This window comes from Bos grunniens, chromosome 13, assembly GCF_055505025.1.
Source record: "Bos grunniens cultivar Pamir isolate PY7600 chromosome 13, Bosgru_T2T1.0, whole genome shotgun sequence".
Lineage (NCBI taxonomy): Eukaryota > Metazoa > Chordata > Mammalia > Artiodactyla > Bovidae > Bos > Bos grunniens.
In genome coordinates this window covers 31483029-31494586 of record NC_141177.1, presented here as the reverse complement: position 1 = coordinate 31494586, position 11558 = coordinate 31483029, and the positions used below count along the sequence as shown (strand labels likewise).

Here is an 11558-nt window from a genome sequence, read left to right as displayed (position 1 = left end):
AGAGATGTTGGGTTCATCAAGGACCTAGACTTTTCATCCTCCTCCCATCCTTTGCATGTTGTTCTCTCCATGCCACAAGGCTGCAGTCACAGTTCTGTGAATTGACTGAGGCAGCAGCACTTTATCAAAAAAGTAAATGCTTTCCCAGAAACTTCCCACCATCCTTCCCTTAAAATTTTTTTTTCATCCCTTTAAATTTTGTGGGCTGGAACTGAATCGGATGCTCTTCCCACTTCAAGGGAGGCTGAGAAGTTGAGTATTTGGCAAAGAGGAACGGGTTGTCACAGCTGCTGAGGAGAAATTACGGTTTATTTCATCTCCTAGGCTCGTTCTCGGTTCTGCTGGCAAGGATGGTCATAATCAGCAACTCAGTGATCTGGCTTCAGTGAGAGAACATTCTCTGAGAAGGGGTGTCAGTGGTCTAGGGCCTCAAATGCGCACCCTGAGGCAAACAGTGCGCTCCACAGAGCTCAGGAGTTGGGATGCCAGGCTTGCCACTCGCAGTGAAGTGTCCTCCTTACATTGATTTTGTTTACCTGTCAAGATGGTGCCCTGGAGGGAGCACCATTCCTCAGGTCCCCCTCACAGCCCTTTAAGGCACCGACGAGGTGTGACCACCCTGATCAGCAGTCTCCAGTGCCTCAAAGTAAGGGCCGTCTGCTGCCAAGTCCTCCTGGAAGTCCCGAGAGTCTCTTCCCTGCCTAATTGCCCATACTCACTCAGGTGGGAGCCCCGCTACTTGAGGAGGTGGAAGATCACCCTGGCTCATCTGCCAAAGCTCTGGCCGCCTCAACCACCTCTTCAAATCCATCTCTCCTAACAGGTTCGTCTATCCATCACTAACTCTCCTCCTGAGAGCACTCTGTGCAGACGAGAAATCTGGCTTAGAGAATTTACAGGACTTCGCCAAGGCCATAGAACCCTGAGTAGCGGTTTGAGATTCGAACCTGTATCTAGGCTATTCAGTGACTTCCACAGCGATCCGTCCACTGCGGGGGTTTTCCCTCCGCAGGTCCTGGCTCCGCAGTGACGTCTTCCCGTGGAAAAACGTCCTTGGAAAACGCTGACAGAGTCTTTTGAGCCTCGGCCGCACCCGTCACTCGATCAGCAACCGGAAGTAGCGGGCAGCTCACCGGAAGTGGGGGCTGTGAGGCCAGGGTGAAGCCGGAGGAGTCTTCGTGGTTCCGCAGCCTGCGAGAGTGGCGAGTGCTGTTGCGTCGCCCGCACTCGCCAAGCTCAGGTGAGTGACGGCGGCCGGGGAGGAGGCCGTGGCGGCGCTCCCTGCCGAGTTGGGCCGCGCTTCCAGGCCTGAGCTCCCCAGGCCCAGCTCTAGGGAGAACCTCGGATACCTGGAGTCCTGTGGCCTTTGGTAAGCGGCTTATGGATCAGATGGTAAAGAATCTGCCTGCAATGTAGGAGATCCGGGTTCAATCCCTGGGTCTGGAAGATCCCCTGGAGAAGAGATTGACAACCCACTTCAGTATTTTTGCCTAGAGAATTACATAGACAGAGGAGCCTAGCAGGCTACAGTCCATGGGGTCGCAAAGAGTCGGACAGGTCTAAACGACTACCACTACCACTTCTTACTTATACCTTGATTTTTCCTCTGTGAGACGAATAACAGTACTTGTTTCACAGGGCTTTTGTGAGAACGTAATGAAATATTTTGCCGCTCCTCTTATCCCACTTCAATGTATGCGATTCACCTGGAAATTTGGAGATTTGGAGTCTATAAGTCTGGGGTGGGACCCGAGATTCTGCGTTTCTCACCATTTTCCAGGTGAGGTTGATGCTGTTCCTCCACAGGCTGCACTTTTAGTAGCAAGGCCCTGCGGTATTTGCTTAGTACCTGGGACAGGTTGAGTCTTCAGTAAATAGCAATACGAGATATATACCCTCCCCCCGCCTTTTTTTTTAAACAGATAGTTTCTGGTTACACAAGCCTAAGGATATTATGGGTATCTCCCTCCGTTTTTTTATGTCTGGGGATAAGAAAAATAATTGCCATTTTTCTTTCTGTACAAACCATGACACAGCTCTTCTCTGCTAACTCTGGGAGCTTTGGGGCCTCTCCATACCAGTTATATTCATGGGCCTCCTCAGGTGACGCTTCATTACCCACTTAGAGCAGACTCCTGGAGGTTCTTCATCCTGTGGAGTTGGAGCACTATAACCTCTGTGCTTTAGTCATTTGTTGCTGCTGGAATCTGAATTTATGTTTTCTGTGCTTTACTCACATTCTGTGAGTCGCCTAGATTTTGTGACTCAGTGCTCTGAATGGCCTTAGGCAAGCTCTGGGATGAATTTGCTACTGCCTGGTAGACCAGAATAAAATTGAAAAACTCCATGCTACATAATACAACTGAAAAAGCAAGGCATTTGGCTGTTATACAGGCCTAATTTAATTTGTCAGTATGGTTTTCTTCCCCATTCATAAGTTTATATTTTCAGGTCCCCAGTAAGGCCTTATCGTTCGGCATGCAAATAAGTCAACTTTGATACCAAAGAATTCTGATGTTTCCCCTTCACTTTTCTGAAATACCATACTATGCAGTCTTGCAAATATAGGAAAACCGATAAAATCAAATATTTGGTTGTCCTAAAAGTGATAGGTACTTGAACTGTTTGTTTGGAAATGTTTTCACATGATTGTGGATGCAGATACTTTACCTGTTGGGATTTTGTCAATCCTCTCGTAGACTCCAGCGCCGAGAGAAAATCAGTTTTTTGTTTTTTTAATTCTCAGGACTACTCAACACATTATTTGATAAGACGAAAGTGGAGTTTGAAGTATCCCTTTATTTGTGGTAATTTTAGAATTTTATCAGGACATAAGTGGGTTAAGTTTTTCTAGCAAAAGAATCAAATCAGAATTGAGATCTGGTATCTGGTAAATTGAATATGCTGAGGGTGTCATATACTTAATCTACAGTTAGCATGGCTGCCTTCCTCCGCCTGGCTCCCCTCCTCTAACTTCTGGACTGTAGTTTAAAACGAAGCTATTCGGCCTTGCTCAGACCTGTACCTGGAAGGTGGAAAGGTAAGATTTCTCGCTCTTGTGAAATCACATCATTCAGGGTGGTTTGGGCAGTGTCTTTCAGAACAGCCGTGGTTGGTCCAGTGGTGTCTAAGGCTCCACTCTGGTTCTTTAGGACCCCTAAAGAGGAGATGGGGAGGGGAGTATCCTTGGGGCATTTACGCTAGGAAAGGGACTTTGTGAAATGATGTCACATAAATTTGAACCTTTAGAGGAGACATGAGGAGTTAACCAATTGGGCATCTCTTAGTGTTCTCTTTCCAGCTTTCTTATGGATTCTTTGGGAACCCTTAAATAAGGAGGAACTAACTCTCCTCTGTGTTTGTCTCTAGGCAAAACATCCTGGCCTCTTTTTCTTTGTAGTGCCTTTTCTCCCCACTCTTCTGCTTTATTCATTCTATATCTTCCTTGTGTTTCTTCCCTTTTCTTCTCTACACTACTCATTACTCATCTTCTAAAGTGGTTGTATTTCATTTCTGTATACGCAGATATAGTGTAGGAGAAGGCAATGGGACCCCACTCCAGTACTCTTGCCTAGAAAATCCCATGGACGGAGGAGCCTGGTAGGCTGCAGTCCATGGGGTCGCAAAGTCTGACACGACTGAGCGACTTCACTTTCACTTTTCACTTTCCTGCATTGGAGAAGGAAATGGCAACCCACTCCAGTGTTCTTGTCTGGAGAATCCCAGGGACGGGGGGGTGCCTCGTGAGCTGCCATCAATGGGGTCTCACAGAGTCGGACATGACTGAAGCGACTTAGCAGCAGCAGATATAGTGTCTCTGCTAAAAGTTGCATGGCAGAAAAGTGAGTAGCTAACTGTTTGCCATTTGCAGTTTGTGTCTGCATGGCTCTAAGATTAGTTTGTCATCGTTCATTACTGGGCATCCATAGAGAAGTTCTACAGACAGTAGGAAGTGCTTGTACTGAAAATAACTTTTCAACCTTTTTCTTGAGTATTTAGGTTACTTTATCTATTCACGGGTTGTCTTCTTGAAGAACAGTTTCTTGTTAGAACATCCTTTTTGTAAATTTAATTTTTTCAAAGTTATATGTGTGCATGGCTTATATAGTTAAATTCCTTGGTGGCACTGTGGTTAGGACTTGGAGCTTTCACTGCCCACACCGCAGGTTCAATCCCTGGTTCAGGAACTAAGATTTCATAAGCTGCATGGCGTGGCAAAAAAAAAAAAAAGGCAAATAGTTTGACAGATCTTATAACACTAAGTATTAACTCCATTTTTGTTCTCCAGAGACACTTTTCAACTATTTGTTTGTTTCTTTTGGTATTCATTGGTGTACTCTAAATAAATAACATTTGTATTTCTATTTCTTGATTTCTAGAACATCTCTATGTCCATAAAATCTTTTGACTTCTTTGTTATGGACTTGGATGCTCTAGGTCTCTTGTGTTACTGTTCAGTTTCCCTCTTTTTCCCCTCCCTTTAACCTCCCAGTATAGTTTGCTCAAAATTTTTGTTTAAACGGATATTCAAGGTTTATGTTAGTAAGATTATGTAAATATTATTTACAGCTGAGCAAGGAGTATAATATAAAAATTCTTGTACAACTTTTTTGTATTGTTTGGAGTTAATAATTTTTGTTGCTCTTATTGGCTTGGTTTTCCATCTACCTATTACTTATTGGCTCAGCAGTAAAGAAGTCATCTGCCAATGTAGGAGCCGTGGGTTCGATCCCTGGGTTGGGAAGATCCCCTGGAGAAGGAAATGGCAACCCACTCCCATGTTCTTAGCTGGGAAATCCCATGGACAGAGAAGTCTGGCTGGCTACAGTCCATGGGGTTGCAAAAGAGTCGGACACAACAACTTAGTGACTAAACAAATTACTTGTTTATCCTCAGATTATCCATCAGAAATGTCAGTCTCCTCTCCTGTGTAATATTCATCTCTTCTAGCATAAACTAGTTGCTCTTTGTGTCTGTTCACAGCTGTAGTCCTGGAATCTTTATCATTATTCCTGGGGTTTCTCTTTACTTCCCTTCTATGTTGAACTGTAAATTCCGGATTCCATATCTCTCTTGCCAACTTTCACATCTTCAATTATGATAGTTCTCCTTACCTTGATACTGGGGCATCTTGTAAACTCATTCCTTCATGTAGATTTTTGTCTTTGATGTCTTCTTTTTGTTCTTTTTATAAGTAGTAATTACTAGTGATAGCTAGGATCTTAGACTGTTAAAGGTATGAGGGGCTTTTGAGCTTACCTAACCCTCCAGTTCTAACACTCCAGCTTCCTGGCACCTGGAAACCCTATACATTATTTGCTCCCCCTGCCCCCACCCTCCTGTCTGAAATCTGACCTCCCATTTTGTCTCTCCAATACACTAACAATGTGGGATTTGGAATCAGATAATCTTTGATGTCAAACCCCATTTTGTCCCTTAGCTGTGTAATCTTCATCAGGTTTCTTAATCTTGTGAAGACTCTTTTTCCTTATCAACAATATGGAGATATAAAAACCTACCTTGCAAAAAGGTAAGAATTGGAACTGATGCAGATGAAACTGCTTATTCAGGGCTTGGCACAGTAGAGACCCTAAAACAGTTGTGGCTCTTGTTCTTGTGGGATCCTAGTTCCCAGACCAGGGATCCAACATGCAACTCCTGCATTGGAAGCATGGGGTCTTAATCATCGGACCACCAGGAAAGTCCCTTAACCTGTATTTTTGCAAATCAGAAAGAGCCACATAATTCAAAACACTGGATCTATACCAGTCAAGCATTGATGATGCAAGAAATGGTTCTTCATTTCAGGACCACATACACTAATCTCATTAAGTAATCTTAGATGATATTAATTGAAGTTACTTAAATAATGTGCTTTTAAAGTTGTATTAGTTATAAAAGTATTTGTTAAATTAATCTATGTATTCTTCTATTTAACAGTTTTAATCCTACTAAAAAGGAGAAAAAGTTAATTTGTCAAAGGTGTAGCAGAAAGTCTCCTAATAGCTATATACTTTCCTTTTATATAGGTGTATTTTAAGTGATGTCACTTGTTCTGTTTGTTCCACCGACTATTTGTATAAATCTTTCCATGTGTTGATGCCTGACACATGCTTATTCTGTAAACCAGGTTACTCCTTCCGAAAAGACATGGATTTTCAGTTTTTTTGTTATTATAAAAAAAAAATTTGTCTTTTTATGAAAGTTATTTCTTCAGATCTAGTTCTCAAGATGAGAAGGAGGACTTTGAACAATTGCTTTGGTTGGACGTTACGCTGACCTAAATTTAGATTCAGTTCAGTTCACTTCAGTTCAGTTGCTCAGTCGTGTCCACAACAGGTTCCAAAACAGGTACTCTTAAAAGCCTTGTTCTGTCAACTAAAGAGTTCCATTACTTGGTTTCTCCTTTGTTCCCACCATACCTGAGGTGCAGTGTTAATTGAGATTCCGTTTTGAGGCATAAATCTTTAAGTATCATCTGTTAAAGAAAAAAAGTATCATCTTTAAGTATCAAATGTTAAAGAAAAAAAAATCACTTCAGTACTATTTTCCTGATGTCTTCTAATTTTTGAAAAGTTGGCCATTTGCATTCATAGGAGTAAGCTAATGGTCTATAGCAAACTTTTTCTGTAAAGGGCCAGATAGTAAATATTTTATGCTTTGCAAGCCATATATTCTCTGCTAGAATTACTCAACTCTGCTCTTGTAGTGAGAATGCCTCCATAGACAGCATTTAAAGCATTTAACAAATAGCCTGGCAATGTTAAAACTTTACTTACAAAAACAGATGAGGGCTGGATTTGGGCTCCGGGCCATAGTTTGCTAACACTGGATCTATAGCATCTGGACCCACAGATTGAAACTTGGTGGGAGAATGGTTCACAGGCCACAGTATGGAACTAAGTGTATAAAGATTTGGTGTGAAAGAATTCTGTTTTGGTTCACAAAGAAATTAGGAGCATACCTTCCTGCCATCCAGAGAAGCCTGTGTGGCTGGGCTACTTGAAAAAAGCCTCTAACCTGCCCTGCAGTCCTCTGTTTCTTATGCTATGGGCTCCGGAAGGAAGGGACTGACAGGGGAGTTGCTTAGGCATTTCAAAAAATCATTCTGGCACCTTCAGAACCTTCATGGGATTTTCTGCATCATGAGCTGTGTCTGGTCCATATCTTGGCATCTTAGGGCTCCCTGAGTTTTGCTTGTGAGGCCTTGGCATTTCTCAAGCAGAAGGAGAGACAGTAAGCATTGAAAGCAAGAGTATGGCAGAGTCATTTTCATAGCCTGTCATGGTTTCTGCTGTAGAAGAAAAGTAGAACTTGTGCTGCTCTCAGGCAGAATAATCAACACCTGACTCACTGGAAGCATTGCTAATATGCCTCCTCCAGAGGAAAGCTCTGCTGCTCCCCTTATCAGCAGGGCAGTTGCATGAATTGGTGTTCCCTGAGCCCAGCTTGGAAATGCTCTTTGTGTCTCACCCATGAATTGATGGTGAGCAGGGCCTAGGCCTTCTACCCTCCCCCACCAAAGTGCTTGAGTTTTTCGGGGTTGCTTTTTTTTTAGGGGTGGGGGGGTATTTGGAGTAGCTGAATTTTTCTTTTTGATTTTTATTGGAGTATAGTTGCTTTACAATGTTGTGTTAGTTTCTGCTGTACAGCAAAGTGAATCAGTATACATATATCCCCTCTTTTTTAGTTTTCCTTCCTATTTAGGTCACCACAGAGCATTGAGTAGAGTTCCCTGTGCTATACAGTAGATTTTCATTAGTTATCTATTTTATACATAATATTGTATATATTTCACTCCCAGTCCCCCAATTCTTTCCATCTCCCACTCCCCCCACCTTGGTATCCATAAATTTTTCTACATCTGTATCTCTGTTTTTCCTTTGCAAATAAGCCCATCTGTATGTACCATTTTTCTGGATTTCACATATAAGTGATATTACATGACATTTGTTTTTCTGTTTCTGACTTCACCTGGACTGTCTCTAGGTCTATCCACATCTCTATAAATGGTACTATTTCATTCCTTGTGAGTGAGTTTTCAAGTTTACTTCCCAAGTCAGTGACTGCTCTGTGATAGTGATTCAGACTCTTGTAGGCCTTGAGAGGAGATTAGGCATCTTCTACAAGGTACAGAAGTAGCATTAAAACAACTGAATTCTGTAATCAAAAGGAGGAATGGGGTGGGGGGTTATTGTGGGTATAATTGTGCTGATATCAAAGAGGTGGAATAGATTGCTTATTTCTGTTCTTAGCTTTCTTTTTGGAAATCTGCTTTCCTCATTCCTGTTGGATTTTAGTGCAACAGCTGCCTCTAACTGTAAAGAAAGTCTGGCCAGAGGACAGAGGAAATTTAAACTGAGGAGCAGTCCAAAGAACTGCTCAATGGTACCCTAGGTTTGGGGTTCTCCTGTGCCTTTATGCAGGGTACATGGGGTTTTTCCTTGATGTATGCTGTCTTGTGGTTTGGGCATTCACTAACATTGAACTTACTTGAGTGGACAGTGGTATAGTTTTAATCCATGTCTTATAGTGTGTAAATTTTAGTATTAAGATAGGTGGAAGCCACTTATTCTTCATCTACCCTTTTTTCAGTATCTGGCACCAATTCTGGCCCAGTCATTTGTGATCCATGGCTCTTGTGATATGCCGAAGATTTCCAGGCACTTTGTGTGGAACACCTTCCCAACCAGCTCTAATCAAGAACCATATAAACAAGAAATTACTTGGTCAGACATGTGAGGACTGTGCTCTGACTGCTAGAATGATCAGTACTGACACCAGAATGGCAGCCATTCTCCAGCTGTTAAAACCTATAAGATATTGGACATTTTGCAGTCCTTTTACCTACAGTGCAACCCAAAGTATGGCATGGTGGAATATGAGAAGCTACATATGGCACAAAGGACAGGACTCTCCAGAAAACAGCCTCTGCTGTCTTGCCAGAAAAGTTAACATTTGTAACACCTCTGCTTCTTGGAGGCTTCTGACAACCGGCAGTACCCTCCCAGGTTTGGAATTCAGCAGGGCTTCTGCCTCTAAGGCCAGCACATTGAACCTGCACTCACCCAGGGCCATGAAAATTGATGAAGAGGATATAGAAACTTTTGATTCCCTTGAAGACCCTCGAGTTTTCCTCCAGCTAAGACCAGAATATCAGCTTCACAGCTATAACAGATCTGAGACTTGTCAACCTCTGTCAGTTTCAGAAGGTGAACTAATTTTGCACAAAGTCACCGTTTATCAAGATAATCTCCAGCCTCAAATTATTGTTGACTATTTCTGTAAGCTGAGTTCTTTGCCTGCAGAGCAACATCCTGTTTTGCTGTCCAGTACCAGCTTTGCTCTGCTCTGCCAGCTGAGTGTGAAAAACATACATCTCTTTGATGCCCCAGATCTGATCAATATTTTGAAAGCTTTTGTCAGTTTAGGAATTCCTCATTCCCATTCAATGCTAGATGTGTTTGAAACACACTTTTGCCATAAGGTATGGGAAATGAGTCTGGATCAACTTCTCTTGGTGGCTGACCTCTGGCGGTACTTGGGACACAGAGTACCTCGGTTTTTAAAGATCTTTTTTAGTTATCTTAATTTGCACTGGAAAGATCTATCCTTGTCCCAGCTGATTCACTTAATTTATATTATAGGTGAAAGTCGTCAGGCACCCCAGGATCTAATGCAAAAACTAGAATCATTGATCCTCAAGTATATAGATTTGATCAATTTAGAAGAGATTGGTACAATCTGTTTGGGGTTTTTTAAGTCGAGTAGTAGTCTCTCTGAATTTGTCATGCGGAAATTTGGAGATCTGGCTTGTGCTGACATGCAGCATCTGAGTAGTTATGCCTTAGTGAATATTCTTAAAATGTTCCGTTTCACTCATGTGGATCACGTAAATTTCATGAAGCAATTTGGACAGATTGCTCCTCAGCGAATTCCTTCCCTGGGAGTTCAGGGTGTCATGCACCTGACTCTTGCCTGCTCGGCATTACGCTTCCTGGATGAAAGGGTAATGAATGCTGTGGCTGCTTCTTTGCCTCCTAGGGTAGCATACTGTCGAAGTAAAGATGTTGCCAAGATTCTGTGGTCATTTGGAACTCTGAATTATAAGCCACCCAATGCAGAAGAGTTTTATTCTAGCCTGATAAATGAGATTCACAGAAAGATGCTTGAGTTCAATCGATACCCAGAACACCTGCTCACGTGCTTGCTGGGCCTGGCATTTTCTGAGTACTTTCCAGTAGAGCTCATAGATTTCGCTTTGAGTCCAGGGTTTGTCAGGTTAGCTCAGGAGAGAAGTAAGTTTGAGGTCACCAAGGAGCTGTATACTCTTGATGGTACAGTTGGCATTGAATGTCCAGATTACAGAGGCAATCGTCTTAGTTCTCAGCTTCAGCAAGAGGGGTCAGAAATGCTATGGAATTTAGCAAGGAAGGATATGAACTCAAAACCTGAATTCCTAGAAGCTCTTTTTTTACTTGAGACCATGTTGGGTGGGCCCCAGTATGTCAAACACCATATGATTTTGCCTCATACCCGATCTTCTGATTTAGAGGTTCAGCTTGATGTTAACATGAAGCCATTACCATTTAACAGAGAAGCCATACCAATTGAAGATGTAGCCAAGTTAAGGCTTAAGCATGTGGGAGTCAGCCTTACCGATGATTTGATGAATCAGCTACTAAAAGGGAAATCAAAAGGGCATTCCCAGGGGGAAATTGAGTCAGACAGTGGGCAGCAGCCCTTGAAATTAGAGGAGACGGCTAAACCTGTGGGAAGTTCCCTTTGCAATAAGGTAGACAGATTGGGGGCCATAGAGATGGCTGACCTATCCCCCGCGACCTGCTTGCAGGCCCCACAAGTGAAGCTGGCTATTCAGTTGACAAACAGGAACCAGTATTGCTATGGTTCCAGGGATCTGCTCGGACTGCATAATATGAAGAGGCGGCAGCTGAATCAACTTGGGTACCGAGTGGTGGAGTTATCTCACTGGGAATGGCTCCCACTACTGAAACGAACTCGCTTAGAAAAACTGGCATTTCTCCATGAGAAGGTGTTCACCTCTGCTCTCTGAGGGCCTTCAGGGTCATTTCTACTCATTAATGCTGTAGACATGCACTGTACCAGGTATTGTGAAACAGTTGCAAAAGCCAGAATGTAGATTTGGTAATAAAATCATCTGTTGAGATTAAGTTGTACCCTGTCTGTGGCAGACAGAAGCTAGTGTACATTACTGTGAATTAATTATAACTTAGTCCAGTTGTGTAAGTTGCTAATTTGTACAAGTAAATAATAAACATCTTAAAATCAAAAAACTCCTTATTTTCCTTTCTGTTTACTAGCCTCATCTCATGATTGCTTTGAATTTTTAGGATAAAAGTATAGTCAGGCATTGTCTAAAGCTAATTCTTAAAAAATGGTTTTCTTATGTTTTGTTTTAAAGTAAGAATCTTCTACAGCTTATCTTGTACATCATCGTTTTTCCCCCACGCATGTTTTCTTCACACCCCCTAGAATTAAAGTCCTTTTCATTTTCCTTTAGATTTGGTTGGTTCCTG

At 42.4% G+C, this 11558-nt stretch overlaps 2 protein-coding genes across 34 annotated transcripts in view; both read left to right on the top strand.

Annotated features, from left to right (window-relative positions):
• Window positions 1–1140: 1140 nt before the first annotated feature.
• FASTKD5 (FAST kinase domains 5) lies at window positions 1141–11315 on the top strand. Of its 3 annotated transcripts, XM_086333237.1 has the most exons (4): window positions 1141–1240; window positions 1639–1780; window positions 2933–3040; window positions 8596–11315. In XM_086333237.1, exon 4 carries the CDS (start codon window positions 8633–8635, stop codon window positions 11072–11074), a length of 2442 nt encoding a protein of 813 aa, XP_086189363.1. In that variant the 5' UTR covers window positions 1141–1240; window positions 1639–1780; window positions 2933–3040; window positions 8596–8632; the 3' UTR covers window positions 11075–11315. The 3 variants fall into 3 exon arrangements, with proteins under 3 accessions (XP_086189363.1, XP_086189362.1, XP_086189364.1); XM_086333236.1 differs by lacking the exon at window positions 1639–1780; XM_086333238.1 differs by lacking the exon at window positions 1639–1780 and having other exon boundaries at window positions 1141–1369.
• The window catches only part of UBOX5 (U-box domain containing 5), a 46659-nt gene continuing 36241 nt past the window's right edge, over window positions 1141–11558 (top strand). For 12 of the 31 annotated variants that reach the window (XM_086333277.1, XM_086333261.1, XM_086333270.1 and 9 more), the window contains exons 1-2: window positions 1141–1240; window positions 2933–3040. The gene's annotated coding sequence lies outside the window, so the exon portion shown is untranslated. Of the gene's footprint in view, window positions 1370–1638; window positions 1781–2932; window positions 3041–11558 lie in introns of all 31 variants that reach the window. The other 19 variants (XM_086333281.1, XM_086333264.1, XM_086333273.1 and 16 more) reach the window with 4 other exon arrangements.